We start from the raw sequence: 16,161 nt of genomic DNA, 5'->3' as shown, positions 1-16,161 counted from the left end.
ACGCCTGACCTCAAGTGACCCACCCGTCTCGGCCTCCCAAAGTGCTGGGATTACAGGTGTGAGCCACCATGCCTGGCCTAGAATTTCTTATAAATGGAATCATACAATATGTATTTATTTTGTGGCCTTTGACTAGTTTTTAAACTGTAAATTGGCTTTATAAATTAGCATAGCTTTGAACTCACATAAAGGATGAAGGTTGAATTAGGGTAATTAATCTGTACCTCCCTGAATTGGTTTTGATTCCAAAAATATATACTAAATATAGTTTCTGTTCCCTATTACAATAGAATTCATATTTACTACAGTGAAACCATTATTTTCCACTCAGTTGAGAATGTTACAAGACTTTAAGCCCCACGTAACATTCTATTTTGTGACCGCTGTATATCCAGTGCCAACGCTGTCTCACACATAGTAGTTGCTGAGGAAACATTTGTTGACTGAATGGATGTATTTCCCCTGAATTGCTTTTACATGTCTATGTTAGATGACTGGGATGCTTTTATCTTTGTAGAGATAGGGCCTCACTTTGTCTCCCAGACTGGAGTGCAATGGTGCCATCATGGCCCACTGCAGCCTCCAACTCCAGGGCTCAAGTGATCCTCTTGTGTCAGCCTCCTGAGTAGTTGGGACTACAGGCGTGCACCACCATGTCCAGCCAATTTTTGTACTTTTTGCAAAGACGGGGGTCTCACTATGTTGCCCAGGCTGGTCTTGAACTCTCGGCTCAAGCTATTCTCCCGCCTCAGCCTCCCAAAGTGCTGGGATTACAGGGATGAGCCACTGTGCCCAGTCGGGATGCTTTCATGTTAGAAACTCAATTACCTTGCGTTTTTAAAGGAATGTGTGATAAGTGCCCTATTCTGCCTCAAGTGATGGCAGAGGGTGGAGATTGAGACTGGAGGAAGCCCTGTGCAGTACATATCTGTAAGTCATTAAATATCATTTTCCTTGTCTCGTCGTATTAAAACGGTGATAAACAAATCAAGAAAATAAAATCCCACTAGCAGTGTGTCCGAGAATCTTTGTTTACCTCCTCCCTATTGTTATGTCATGACACGGAGCCCAGCTGGGGAATTCTGAATACTAGGTTCTAAAACAGGATTTGTCATAAACGAATTGCTTGATCCTGGACATTCACCTCTAAAATAGACACCTGACCTCGGTGTGTGTGTGTGTGGTGAAAATCAAATGGGAGGGAAAGTGAGCAAGCACCTGAACAAGGTACAGAGGCGCGCGAGGTAGTACTACAATACCACCTATTTGACCAAGGTCTATACTATCTCTGGTCTCCGCCGCGTCCGCTGGGAGGCGGCGGCGCCAGACTGCGCACGCGCGCCCCCGCGCCCGGCCACACCCTCTTCCGCCGCTCCCGCCCAGCGACCTCGCTCCCGGGGCGTCGCCCCGCGTGCGCTGGAGTCGCTGAGGTAGTCCCCGGCACCGGAAGTGACCCTGGCGGGTTTGTCTTCAAATTCTTAGCGAGCAGGAGCCGCGCCGGCAGGTGGTGTTGACGATTGAACTGGGCAGTACTGGGGCCGTGAGCGGAGAGCAAGGTGGGCTGGACTGGGTCAGGCCCGCCTTCCTCGCTGCCGGGACCTCCACTCGGCTAATCCCCTGTGCCTGGCGTTGGGCGGTTTCCCGAGGAGCTTGGGCCGCCGCAGGTGAGTTTTCAATCTGGCGGTGCTCTGGGGACCCCCGATTTTCCAGGGCCGGGCTGGTGAGGGACTCGGGGGGCCCGCAGCGAGAACCCGCCGCCCAACCCTCCGTGAGCCTGCCTGTGCCTGAGCTGAGATCTTAGGTCCTTGCTGTTGTCCCCGATAACTTGGCTTAGGTGACAGTCCCCCTACCTGAGGAATCCTGCCCGGCGGGGGACTTTCCGGGGGCTCCTGTCGATCCCATTTTTTGATCTGTGTCGTTAGCGAGAGTTTTTAGTCCTTCGCTTTTTCGACTGGTTCTCTCCCCAACCCGTTCACGCCCCCGACCCCGAAACCCTCAGAGGTAAAAACCCCAATGGCCATGACATTGGGAGGCAACTTCTTTTCTTAAAATTTGTTAGGTGCGAGTGATGTTGTTGGAGATGTTATTTCTTATTTATTCTAGAGCACGGCTTCCTCTGGAAGGCCTGTGGGCCTTTTGGTTTAGAGTTGGTACCTTTTAGAAAAGTTTTCCCTCGAAACAGTTGTTTCATACAAATGTGATGACAAAGTTAGAGATCAACGTAGATCCTGAAGTGCCTTACAGTGGATAATCTCTTATTTAATCAAAAATAGTTTCCTGTTATAACCGCGAAGGGCCGCTTTTATATTAGTTACTAACTTCCAACAGCACAGTGATGCTCTTTTCTCTTGAAAGCACTAATTTACATCTTCCTCTTTGAAATTAGACCTTTAGTTATTGCTGAAAATATTCCCGATGTTTTAGAATGGGTGCAGTAGATCTTTGTCACGTAGTCACAGTGATAGTCACCTTAGTAGATATTAAGACAGATTCTTGAAATGTTTTTACGGGCTTAAATGTCTCAGTATAAAGCCCTATTTTCTTTTCCAAAAGAGCTGGGTTTTGTTCTTTTTTTTTTTTTTTTTTTTTTTTTTTTTTTTTTTTTTGAGACGGAGTCTTGCTCTGTCGCCAGGCTGAAGTGCAGTGGCGCGATCTCGGCTCACTGCAACCTCTGCCTCCCGGGTTCAAGCGATTCCCCCACTCCACCACGCCCGGCAAATTTTTTTTAATTTAGTAGAGATGGGGTTTCACCATGTTGGCCAGGCTGGTCTCGATTTCCTGACATTGTGATCCGCCCGCCTCGGCCTCCCAAAGTGTTGGGATTACAGGCGTGAGCCACTGCACCCGGCCGGTTTTTGTTCTTATACCAAGAAATAGGAGCAAAACTTTGTTTTGTATTAACATTAACAACTTGTGGCCTGTAAATACCTTTAAAAAAAAAAAACACGCAGTACTGATCAACTTTCCACATTCCTTGACTATGAAAAGCTATATAAAGCTTCTTTATAGCGTTGGTTATTCAAGAAGCGTTTACATTTTTAGAGGTAATAGGCATGCTATGTAGTCCACAAGGGATTCTCCACCTCATTTTGAAACTGGTATCAAGATGCTGACAAATATTGAGGACTAGAGAATCTTGTTGAATTCACTCTATTAACAACATTGTTGAATTTCTGTTAACAATAGTTTGGGTTTTTTTACTCACTTGACTGTTTAAAAAAGATAGTATTATCACATAAATATGGTCAGTGTTGATAACATGCTAAATAGCTTTTGTTTGTGGCGTTTATCATTAGGGCTTGAATATGACTTTTAAATTACATTTTAATAATTATACTCTGATTTGTTTGTTTAGGGTAAACTGAAAGTTTACTGTATAAATAGAGTGGACTTTATATGTACTTTTTTTCTGAACAGGTTGCTTTTTGGTGTTTTTAAAAAATAGTGGTAACTTTCTTGTGCTTAAGTATTTATCATATGATGGTTATATAAAGGTAAGAAAAATGTATGCCATGCTGTAATTGGTCATGGGTCATTCATTTATTGTGCTTATTCATAATAATCAGTGGCTGACTGTAAATTAGCGTGTGGTTTCTTTCATATCCCAGAGATGAACATTCTGAAAATTGCTTACCAATGTACGGCCACTTTTGAAGTCATATACACTTGCTTTACTGAAATGCCTTCAGGAAGATGCATGATTGGGTTTCGTGATCTTTTTGTTTTAGGAAGTAAATTTTACAGATAGGTATTTTAAAAACATTTTCCGGCTTCCAGCATTGCTGCTGATTTTTTAGTCTGTGTTTAATAATATTCTATGTTTGTCTTCTCTTACTAAGCAAAGAAAAAAAACCCACCTAGAATAAATAAGGTGATATCTCTTCTATTAAACTTCAAGGATTTCAAGGTCTAATTCTGTCTTATTTTTGTCTTCAGTGCAATTCCTTGCAACTTAGTTGATGTTCCTTTAATATTTCTTGAATGAATGACCCATGCATGTTATGTTAAAAAACTGCAAATAAGTGGAGCCCAGCCTGAGTCCTTTAAAAATTAAATGGGTAAGGTATCCTCTTTAGGTGTGAAATAGGCAGGGCCCTGTATTTGTTGTTTAGAGAGAGAATAAGAATCTTAGAACTCAGATATTTTGATATTTTGCCTGTTCTTTTTCATTCTCTGTGATCACTTCTTTTTCCTAATCCTAGAGGAGAAAAAAAAAACAAAAAACTTTCTCTGTGGAGACACAGCACTGCATCACATACTATATTGCTAGAAAATTTGCTGTAAAATTGCGATTTCAGTATTTTAAAAAATTTGATTCTGTCACTTGAGTTAAAATTTCACATTGCATCTTGCTCACTTTAAATAAGTTAATTTAGTCATTCGCTAACTCATAAATTCTCAAGGCATGTAAGCAAAAGCGTGGTTCTGTTAGAATAATGTAAAGGAAAAACTTGCTGTGAATAAAGCAGGCATAGCATATGGTTATCCTTCTCTCTAATAATCTGTGTAACCAAGAGCCTGAATTTTGGGGCAATCTCATCTTTATAAGTGTTCTATTAATGTTGAACCAATAGATTGTGTTTATAGTTCATAGTGCTTAAGCTGTGTCAGTCAGCTTTTTTTTCTTTCTTTTTTTTTGTTTTTTTGTTTTTTGAGACGGAGTCTTGCTCTGTCGCCCAGGCTGGAGTGCAGTGGTGCGAGTTTGGCTCACTGCAAGCTCCACCTCCTGGTTCACGCCATTCTCCTGCCTCAGCATCCCGAGTAGCTGGGACTACAGGTGCCCGCCACCACACCCGGCTAATTTTTTGTATTTTTAGTGGAGACGGGGTTTCACAGTGTTAGCCAGGATGGTCTCGACCTCCTGACCTCGTGATCCGCCTGCCTCGGCCTCCCAAAGTGCTGGGATTACAGGCGTGAGCCACTGCGCCCAGCCAGCTTTTTATTTCAAATGGATTCAATTCTTCAAATATTGCCAGATATTGTGCTTAATAGAGCCAGTTTCTAGTCTTCCTGCAGTGGAATTTTAGCAATGATAAAGATATATTGTTGAAAATTGGGATAATTTCATAAATTTACAGTTGTGACATTCATTTGAGAAGGATGTTTTAGGCTTAGAGAGTAATAAGGGAATGGGGAAAATTATTTTCGGCTAACATTTAGTGAACTAAGAGTGCTTTAATACTATTTTCTGCAAACACATTGTTTCTTTGATAATCAGGGATTTTTCAAGTCATTTGTTAATGTGGCCTTGGATTAGACTTTACATTCATGTTTGTTAGAAAATATCAATTCATTGGCTTCTAAATAATTTTATCTGACTAGAAAGAGTTCAAAACATGGAACCTTTAAAGAAGGCTTGGAGGGACTTGTATGAGTTTTGGGCCGTTGAATCATGGCCCTCAAGAAAAAAACGAGGACTACCTATATATAAGTAACAACTTAATTTAAGTTTATTTTTATTTTATTTTATTTTATTTTATTTATTTATTTTTTTGGTACAGAGCCTTACTCTCTTACCCAGGCTGGAGTGCAGTGGCATGATCACAGCTCATTGCAGCTTTGACCTCCTGGGCTCGGATGATCCTCCCACCTCAACCTCCTGTTAGCTGGGACTACAAGCATGCCTTATCATGCCCAGCTAATTTTTTGTATTTTTTGTAGAGACAGGGTTTCACTGTGTTGGCCAGGCTGGTCTTGAACTCCTGGGCTCAAGCGATCCTCCCACCTTGGCACCCCAAAGTACTAGGATTACAGGCGTGAACCACCATGCCTGACTATTTTAGATTTTTTTAGTGGAAAAATGGGAAGAAAGATCTCCAGGGAGACTATTAAGGAAAAGAGGGAGAGAGGGAAAAGACATGAAAGGCTTTTGACATCCAAGCTCATCTAGAACAACTGTATACTTTTAGCAGCGGGCCCCAGTTATGCTTTTCTAACACCGTTGCCCAGGCTAGGTGTCTCTGTAGGGCATGGATGGCTTCAGGGCAGAAGTAATCACACAAGAATCAAGCTGTAATCCCAGCTTGGAAGGGATGAGCTGAGGATCAAGGAATGTGACCATGCTGAGGGTCAGGAACTGGACAAGGTTACGAACTCTTGGTAGTTACAACAAAAACCTGGCCAGGCATGGTGGCTTATGCCTGTAATCCTAGCACTTTGGGAGGCTAAGGTGGGCTGATCACTTGAGCCCAGGAGTTCAAGACCAGCCTGGGCAACATGGTGAAATCCCCATCTCTACAAAACATACCAAAAAAAAAAAAAAATTAGCTGGGTGTGGTGGTACACATCTGTGGTCCCAGCTACTTAGGATCCGTTGAGCCCAGAAGATTAAGGCTGCAGTGAGCCGTGATGGCACCACTGCACTCCAGCCTGGGCTACAGAGTGAGACCCTGTCTCAAAAAAAAAAAAAGGACAACAACTAGGCAGTATTCAGTCATTCGAAGATTGATTGAGATCTACATTTGAGGACATGGTTCTAGGTGCTAGAGATATATCAGTAAATAACAGAGAGATATGGTCCTTGGCCTTTAGGCTTTTATTAAGATAGAATATGATCAGTGGTCATGAATCCAGGGAGGCAAGATTTAGGTGATAGGATTTTATTCCTTTCTTTTGGAGCTCGGATGCCCAGTCTTGAGTTACTCATAGACCTTAGTTCATAGCTATATTGCTTCATAACAGATTATCCCAAAACTTGGTGACTTAAAACAACAGACATTTATTATCTCTCTGACTGTTTCACTGGGTCAGGAATTTGGGCATGACTTAGCTGGATGCCTTAGATTCAGGGTGTTTCTCAGAGCTGTGATCAGGTATTGGCCAGGCCTGTAGTCATCTCAAGGCTCTAGTGAGGAAAGAGTCACTTCTGATCTCACTCACATGGTTGTTGGCAGAATTCAGTTCCTCAGGGGCTGGTGGACTGAGGGCCTCAGTTCCTCACTGGTTGTTGGCCTGGATCCTGCCTCAGCTCTTTGCCGTGTGAGCCTCTGCCCAGGCAGCTCACTGCGTGGAGCTGGTATTCCGTTTGAGTGGGGCCAGCAAGAGACAGCAAGAAGCAAGATGCAAGTCATAGTCTAATCTCAGAAATGGTATTATGTTATTTGTTACAAGCACACATTCAAGGGGTAGTAATTATATAAGGGTATGGATACCAAGAGGCAAAGGTCATTGAGTGCCATCTTAGAGGCTCCCTATGATTATCCATGGATATAAGGCCCTTCTTTTGTTTTATTTATTTTTTGTTTCTCTCCTATGTGTCATAAGCAATTTCTCCACTCACATATTTTCCTCCTCACCTTCCATAGACTCTCTAATATATTTAAGGTACTTTCTTGGATATGTATGCATCCTTTAAAAATGAGTATTTTATATAGCATATGTATTTTTAATTTATAAAATGACATTGGGATTTAGATCTTGTTCTATGTCTGAGACCTTTTCAGCCAACCCTGTATTTTGATGATCCATCCATGTTGCTGTATGTAAATTTTATTCATTGCTTCCATCTGCTACATGGTACCCTGTGGTCTGTATCCACCGTATTTCCCCTAGCAGGGAATAAATAGATTGACTCTACTTGATTTCTCAAAGATTTCTGTCATTAATGTCCAAAACCAAATTCCTTTATGGATCTGTGTGGGACTTTCTCTGGAAGATTTACACAAGAGTGGGATTGCTGGGTCACAGGGTGTATATATATACATATATGTGTGTATATGTGTGTGTATATATACATATACATATACATGCATACATAATTTCCCCAAGTACTGGCAGATTGCACTCCAAAATGACTATGCCAGTTTATACCTGCAAATTGATGTAAAGGTTTCCTTTTTCCCAAATCCTTGCCAATACTTAGTATCATTGCACTTTTGAGTCTGGTAAATAAAAGAGGTCTCTCGGCCGGGCACGTAGGCTCACGCCGTAATCCCAGCACTTTGGGAGGCCCAGGCAGGCGGATCACAAGGTCAAGAGATTGAGACCATCCTGGCCAACGTGGTGAAACCCCATCTCTACTAAAAATACAAAAATTAGCTGGGTGTGGTGGCGAGCGCCTGTAGTCCTAGCTACTCGGGAGGCTGAGGCAGGAGAATTGCTTGAACCTGGGAGGCAGAGGTTACAGTGAGCCGAGATCACGCCACTGCACTCCAGCCTGGGCAACAGAGTGAGACTCTGTCTCCAAAACAATAAAAAAAAATAAAAAAATAAAAAGAGGTTTCTCATGGCTTCAGTTTGTATTTATTGGTCACTCCTGTCTGTGCTTGTTAGCCGTTTGGGTTTCCTTTCTGTGAATTATCCTTTATGCTGTTTCCTCATTTTCTTGTGAGGTACTTTTGTCCGTTAGTGTGAGGAATTACAATGATAGATTTTCTGATCTTAAGTCATCCATGCATTTCTGGGATAAACCCTTCTTGATCATGCGGTGTGTGTGTTGATGCATTGTAGGTAAACTAATATTAGGATTTCCATGTTCATAAGTGAAATGGGTCTTGTGTTCTTATTCGGTTCATTGAGATGATTTCAGCCTCATAAAAAAGAATTGCTCAGCTTTTCTCTTGTTTTCTGGATCAACTTTTATGTGGTTGGAATTATTTCTGTTTAGAAGTTTGGTTAAAAAAAACCCCAAGGCCGGCTGGGCGCAGTGGCTCACGCCTGTAATCCCAGCACTTTGGGAGGCCGAGGCAGGTGGATCATGAGGTCAAGAGATTGAGACCATCCTGGCTAACATGGTGAAACCCCATCTCTACTAAAAAATACAAAAAATTATCTGGGCGTGGTGGCACGCGCCTGTAGTCCCAGCTACTCGGGAGGCTGAGGCAGGAGAATGGCGTCAACCCGGGAGGCGGAGCTTGCACTAAGCTGAGATCGCCCCACTGCACTCCAGCCTGAGTGACAGAGCGAGACTCTGTCTCAAAAAAAAAAAAAAAAAAAATCCCTGAGGCCAGACCAGGTGCGGTGGCTCACACCTGTAATCCCAGCACTTTGTGAGGCTGAGGTGGGCAGATCACCTGAGGTCGGGAGTTCGAGACCAGCGTGACCAACATGGAGAAACCCTGTCCCTACTAAGAATACAAAATTAGCCAGGCGTTGTGGCACATGCCTGTAACCCCAGCTACTCGGGAACCTGAGTCAGGAGAATCGCTTGAACCTGAGAGGTGGAGGTTGCAGTGAGCCGAGATTGCACCATCACACTCCAGCCTGGGCAACAAGAGCAAAACTCTGTCCCAAAAAAAAAACCAAAAACAACAACAACAAAAATACAAACCTGAGGCCAGGTGTGATGAGTCACGCCTGTAATCCCAGCACTTTGGGAGGCCGAGGCGGGCGGATCACGAGGTCAGGAGATTGAGACCAATCTGGCCAACATGGTGAAACTCCATCTCTACTAAAATACAAAAAATTAGCCGAGTGTGGTGGATGCATGGCTGTAGTCCTAGCCACTCGGGAGGCTGAGGCAGGGGAATCGCTTGAACCCGGGAGGCAGAGGTTGCAGTGAGCAGAGATTGCGCCACTGTACTCCAGCCTGGCAACACAGTGAGACTCCGTCTCAAAAAAAAAAAAAAAAAAAAAAAAAACTGAAAAACCACAAAAACCACCATACTTATAGAAATCATCTGGGCCTGGAGCTTTTTTTTTTTTTTTAATGTTTTCTTGAGATATGGTCTCACTCTGTCTCTGTTGCCCAGGCTGGAGTACAGTGGCACTATCTCGGCTTTACTGCAGCTTTGACCTTCCCAGGCTCAGGTAATCCTCCCACCTCAGCCTCCCAAGTAGCTGGGACTACAGGTGCACACCACCATGCTCTGCTAATTTTTATATTTTTTGTAGAGATGGGGTTTTGCCGTGTTGCCCAGGCTGGTCTTGAACTCCTAAGCTCAAGCAGTCCTCCTGCCTCAGCCTCCCAAAGTGCTGGGATTACAGGCATGAGCCACCGTGCCTGGCTGAGACCACTCTTAAGAGCTGCTGTGTTGACATCTCTTTTTTCATCAGCTCCTCACTCTATCCAGGTTCTAGGCTGGCCCTGAAATACTCTACTATCTCTGTCTGGTATTGGGCTGGCACTGCTGTTTTTCTGCCTGATGGTGGGATAGGGCTAGAGTGAGCAAAGATTGGCCAGTGCCAATCGGAAAGGATGCAGCTGGAAAACTAGCTATGAAATACGCTTATCTAGATACCCCACTGACACACAAAAGAAGTAAAAAAAATCTTCTTTTCTTTATACTTATATGTCTTCTCAGCTTTACTGTAATCTTTCATGATTTCTTCACCTTTTTAGTCCTCTAGGCTTGAAACTTCATTCATTTTCAACTTTTTCTCCACACAGTGAGTTCCTAAGTAATCTCAGCAGTTCTTTCACCGCAGTATTTCTGGTTTGTTTCTTTTTATTCCCATAGCCACATCCCTAATCCAAATTATTGCCCCCTAAAAGCACATAAATCTTTCCAGCCTTGAACTTCACCTTGTGATTTACAGTTAGAAAATAATAATAGTCATTGTGAACATTAACAAAGCTGACATTTATCAGGCATCTGCTTCTAATGCTTTATATCCACATCCATATATCCATATCCTACTAAGTGCATTTTTTAGAAAATGTTTTCTTGAGATACAGTCTCACTCTGTCTCTGTTGCCCAGGCTGGAGTACAGTGGCACTATCTCGGCTTACTGTAGCTTTGACCTCCCCAGGCTCAGCTAATCCTTCCACCTCAGCCTCTTGAGTAGCTGGGACTACAGGCGCATACCACCATGCTCTGCTAATTTTTTTTTTTTTTAGAGATGGGGTTTTGCCATGTTGCCCAGGCTGGTCTTGAACTCCTAGGTTCAAAGGTTGGATTAGGTTCTCATATATAGAAAGCTTCATGGTAGATACATTTAACATTTATTGAAGACCTACTATTTGTCAAGTAGTATGCTTAGTACTTTAAATAGCCATTTATTGTTTATAGCATAACTCTCGAAAGTAGTTGCTATGACAGTTCTACAGATATTAAAACAGGCTTAGAAAAAAGTTAAGGGACTTGACTAAGGTGGCACAATGACAATTCTAGCCACGATTTTTCTAACTTCAAAATACATACGCCTCCTGCTAATCCACACTGCTTCAAAAAATATATCTAATATTCACTATTAATTCTTCAGATGTTTAATAAGATGTGTGTCATGCAAGGATCATATAGTCTCATACCTTTCAGATGCAAATCCTACTGTCAGATAACAGTCTACTAGAGATAAGACATATATAGAAACTATAATTTGAAGTAGACAAGTGTCTTGGGATGAAAGTCACAGTAAAGTGCAAAGGGACTTTAGAGGAGGCAGAGTTTATTTTGAACTGAGGAGTTCAGGGGTAGACATACTAGGAAAACTGCCATCTGAGCTGGACTTTGACAATAGGGAGGATTTGAATGTGGGAACCTTTTTAAAACAATGTTTTAAATTAAAAATTTTTTTTTAATTTTTTATTTTTTGAGACAGAGTCTCACGCTGTTGCCAGGCTGGAGTGCTGTGGTGTGATCTCAGCTCACTGCAACCTCCGACTCCCTGGTTCAAGTGATTCTCCTGCCTCAGCCTCCTGAGTAGCTGGGATTACAGGCACGTGCCACCATGCCCAGCTGATTTTTGTATTTTTAGTAGAGACTGAGTTCCACCATGTTGGCCAGGATGGTCTCGATCTCCCGACCTCATGATCCACCCACCTCAGCCTCCCAAAGTGCTGGGATTACAGGCGTGAGCCACCGCGCCCGGCCTGTTTTTTTTGTTGTTGTTGTTGTTGTTTTTAAAACAGAATCTTGCTCCGTCTCCCAGGCTGGAATACAGTGGCGCGATCTTGGCCTACTGCAACCTCTGCTACCCTGGTTCAAGCGATTCTTGTGTCTCAGCCTCCCAAGTAGCTGGGACTATAGGCATGTGCCACCACGCCCGGCTAATTTTTACATTTTAGTAGAGACAGGGTTTCGCCATATTGGCTAGGCTGGTCTTGAACTCCTGGCCTGAAGTGAGCTGCCTGCCTTAGCCTCCTAAATAAAAGATTTCTTTGAGGCCGGGCGCAGTGGCTCATACCTGTAATCCCAGCACTTTGGGAGGCCGAGGCGGGCAGATCACCTGAGGTCAGGAGTTCGAGACCAGCCGGGCCAACATGGTGAAACCCCATCTCTACAAAAATACAACAAAAATTAGCCAGGCATGATGGTGGGTGCCTGTAATCTCAACTACTTGGGAGGCTGAGGTGGAAGAATCGCTTGAACCCGGGAGGCAGAGGTTGCAGTGAGCTAAGATCATGCCATTGTGCTCCAGCCTGGGCCACAGAGTGGCACTCTGTCTCAAAAAAAAAAAACAAAAAACTTTCTTTGAAGGAATGGAAATAGCATGAGCACACATACAGAGATGGGAAGTGTGGTATGTGTGATTGTGAGTTTCTTGAGGGAGCCCTGGAAAGTATTTTTTAATAACTATACTTATTTTTAAGAGACATGTAAGCTTAAAGTGTTTTTTTTCTTCTTCTTCTTTTTAGCTTACAGTTGAACATGAGTCTTCTTATGATTAGTGAGAATGTAAAATTGGCTCGTGAATATGCATTGCTGGGAAACTATGACTCTGCGATGGTCTATTATCAGGGAGTTCTTGACCAAATGAACAAGTATCTGTACTCAGTCAAAGATACATACCTCCAGCAGAAATGGCAACAGGTGAGAATAATGGCTGCTGTATGTTTTAATGGCTTAAGTACTCGGAAGAGAAAATTTAGATCAGATGTCAATGCTATATGTAGTTACATGTTAAGACTGTATGACTACCAAGCACAGTACACAGTGGCTCACTCCTGTAATCCTAGCACTTTGGGAAGCCAAAGCAGAAGGATCACTTGAGGCCAGGAGTTCAAGTCCAGCCTAGACAACATAGCAAGACTTCATCTCTACAAAAATAAAAAAATTAGCCAGATGTGGTAGTGTGTGCCTGTAGTCCTAGCTACTAGGGAGGTTGAGGTGGGAGGGTCACTTGAGCCTGGGAAGTTGAGGCTGCAGTGAGCTATGCTTGTACCACTACACTCCAGCCTGGACAACAGAGCTAGACCTTGTCTCAAAAATAAAAAACAAAACAAAACATGAGTATGTGAGTTATTACACAGATTTCTATATAATATTACTTGAAACTTTATTATATTAATAATAATCCACTATCACCATCAGCAGTATTATGAGTTCTACTTAATTCTAATTGCTGGAATCTAATAAGAGGGTTTTTTTTTTTTCCTCGAGACAGAGTTTTGCTCTTGTCATCCAGGGTGGAGTGCAGTGGCACGATCTCTGCTTACTGCAACCTTCGCCTCCCAGGTTCAAGCCTCCCGAGTAGCTGGGATTATAGGCGCCTGCCTCCACACCCAGCTAATTTTTGTATTTTTGGTAGAGACAGGGTTTCACCATGTTGGCCAGGCTGGTGTCGAACTCCTGACCTCAGGTGATCTGCCCACCTTGACCTCCCAAAGTGCTGGGATTACAGGCATGAGCCACCACGCCCAGCCAAGAGTTTTTTAAAATAATGGTTTTGACATTTTTTGATGAGATTTTTACTTCGTAAAAATAGAGTAGACTTTATTAAGCCATTGTCGAAACTGTAAATGGCTTGTGAATCTCACAGGTACCATATTTTTTAAAAAACTTTTTGAGAGAGGGTCTTGCTCTCTTGCCCAGGAGGGAGTGCAGTCTCTACAGCCTTGACCTCCCAGGCTCAAACAATCCTCCCACCTCAGCCTCCTGAGTGGGTGGAACCACAGGTGTGCCCCACTGTGACCTGCTAATTTTTAAATTTTTTGGTAGAGATGGGATCTCCCTATGTTTCCCAGGCTGGTCTCAAACTCTTAGGCTAAAGTGATCCTTCCACCTCAGCCTCCCTAAGTGCTGGGATTACAGGTGTGAGCCACCATGCCTGGCCTCATATTCCTTGTATAATAGAACTTTATGAAGCAGATTATGTTGAATCCCATTGAGAAACTTCAGTCACTGCGGACTAACAGAAATTTAAAATTGGAAATTGTAGAACTTACAGGTCCAGTGGAGGGTGGCATTTATAACAAGGCTCAACTATGTCACAAGAGGAAAAAAACGTTAAGAAAATAAGTCTTGCGGGGCGTGGTGGCTCACGCCTGTAATCCCAGCACTTTGGGAGGCTGAGGTGGGCAGATCACCTGAGGTCAGGAGTTCGAGACCAGCCTGACCAACATGGTGAAACCCCATCTCTACTAAAATACAAAAAAATTAGCTGGGTGTAGTGTCGGGCATCTGTAATCTCAGCTACTTGGGAGGCTGAGGTGGTAGAATCACTTGATACCAGAAGGCGGAGGTTGCAGTGAGCCGAGATCGCGCCATTGCACTCCAGCCTGGCAACAGAGCAAGACTCGGTCTCAAAAAAAAAAAAAAAAAATGAAAGTAATAGTCTTTTTGAGGTGGTCTTCTAGATAGAATATTATACCTCAGATTCTGCTGAGCTGCTTTTTAAATATTGTTCAATATTTGTCCTTAATTTTTTTGAGAGAAACAGCCTATCTCTTTGAACTTCATCTATTTTCCTATATCTGTCCCTCCAATATCCTTTACCATATCCGTATAATTACCAGAAGGGGCAAATATTTTATTTTATTTATCTTGTATTTATTTATTTTTTACAGACGTGGCATCTCACTATGTTGTTCAGGCTGGTCTTAAACTCCTGGGCTCAAATGATCCTCTTGCCTCGGCCTCCCAAAGTCCTAGGATTATAGGCATGAGTCACCATGCTCGGCCTAGAAAATATTTTATTTCATAAGGAGTCTTAAGTTTGTCAGTGAAGGACTTTTTAGGTCTTTTGTTGTTAGGCCAAAGACTTTTACTTAAGTCTAAGCTTTTGTTTAAAGGTACTTAAGATTAAATCGTTTAAGTTATAAAGCAAAACATTATCATCTTAAATTTTATTTCAGTATTATATATATAGTTTTTTTTTTTTGTTTGTTTGTTTTTTTTTTTTTTTTTACCATTTTCTGGTTTGTTTTCTTTTGAGATGGAGTTTCTCACTTGTTGCCCAGGCTGGAGTGCAATGGTGCGGTCTCAGCTCACTGCAACCTCCACCTCCTGGGTTCAAGCAATTCTTCCGCCTCAGACTCCCGAGTAGCTGGGATTACAGGAGCCCACCACCACACCCAGCTAATTTTTGTATTTTTAGTAGAGACGGGGTTTCACCATGTAGCCAGCTGGTCTCGAACTCCTGACCTCAGGTGATCTGCTTGCCTCGGCCTCCCAAAGTGCTGGGATTACAGGCATGAGCCACCATGCCCGGCCTACCGTTTTCTTATTGTGGTAAAATATACATAACACTTTACTGTTTTTTGTTTGTTTGTTTGTTTTGAGATGGAGTCTCACTCTGTTGCCCAGGCTGTAGTGCAGTGGCGCAATCTCAGCTCATTGCAACCTCTGCCTCCTGGGGTCAAGTGATTCTCCTGCCTCAGCCTCCCGAGTAGCTGGAATTACAGGTGTGTGCCACCACACCCAGCTAATTTTTTTGTACTTTTAGTAGAGATGGGGTTTTTGCCATGTTGGCCAGGCTGGTCTGGAACTCCTGACCTCAGGTGATCTGCCCGCCTCAGCCTCCCAAAGTACTGAGATTACAGATGTGAGCCACTACACCCGGCCTTGGCCATTTTTGAGTATACAGTTCAGTGGTATTAAATACATATATAATGTACAACCATCACCATATATAGTTTTTAGGCTGAGTTAAGACCCATTACTATAATACAGTTGAATCAAAACTATATATAGGTTTTTGAGGGTTTTTTCGAGGCAGGGTCTCGGTCTGTTCCCCAGGCTGGAGTACGGTGGTGCAATTATGGCTCACTGCAGCCTTAACTTCCCAGGCTCAAGCAATCCTCCCACCCAGCCTCCAGAGTAGTTGGGGCCACAGGCACAAACCAACATGCCTGGCTTATTTTTTTTTTTTTTAGAGATGGGGTATTGTTATGTTGCCCAAGATTAGTGTTTTTAAATTGCGTCAAGATTCCTTTTCTCTTTTTGAGGTGGAGCCTTACTCTCAAAACTAGGGCCATTTTACTGCATTCCATACTGGATGACAGAATGAGACCCTGTCTCTAAAAAATATTTGAAAAAAAAAAAAGACTGCTTTTAAAAAAA

At 42.9% G+C, this 16,161-nt stretch overlaps 1 protein-coding gene across 3 annotated transcripts in view; it reads left to right on the top strand.

The window, feature by feature from the left end:
• Positions 1-1,089: 1,089 nt before the first annotated feature.
• The window catches only part of KATNA1 (katanin catalytic subunit A1), a 62,541-nt gene continuing 47,469 nt past the window's right edge, over positions 1,090-16,161 (top strand). Inside the window, exons 1-2 of one of the 3 annotated variants that reach the window (XM_054558290.2) lie at positions 1,090-1,227; positions 12,516-12,690. In XM_054558290.2, coding sequence (XP_054414265.1) covers positions 12,529-12,690 — 162 coding nt within the window. In that variant the 5' untranslated portion in view covers positions 1,090-1,227; positions 12,516-12,528. Of the gene's footprint in view, positions 1,228-1,371; positions 1,665-12,515; positions 12,691-16,161 lie in introns of those variants that run through there. The other 2 variants (XM_063725051.1, XM_024248564.3) reach the window with 2 other exon arrangements.

The sequence above is a fragment of the Pongo abelii genome, chromosome 5 (genome assembly GCF_028885655.2).
Source record: "Pongo abelii isolate AG06213 chromosome 5, NHGRI_mPonAbe1-v2.0_pri, whole genome shotgun sequence".
Taxonomy (NCBI): domain Eukaryota; kingdom Metazoa; phylum Chordata; class Mammalia; order Primates; family Hominidae; genus Pongo; species Pongo abelii.
This window is presented reverse-complemented; position numbering and strand designations above follow the sequence as displayed.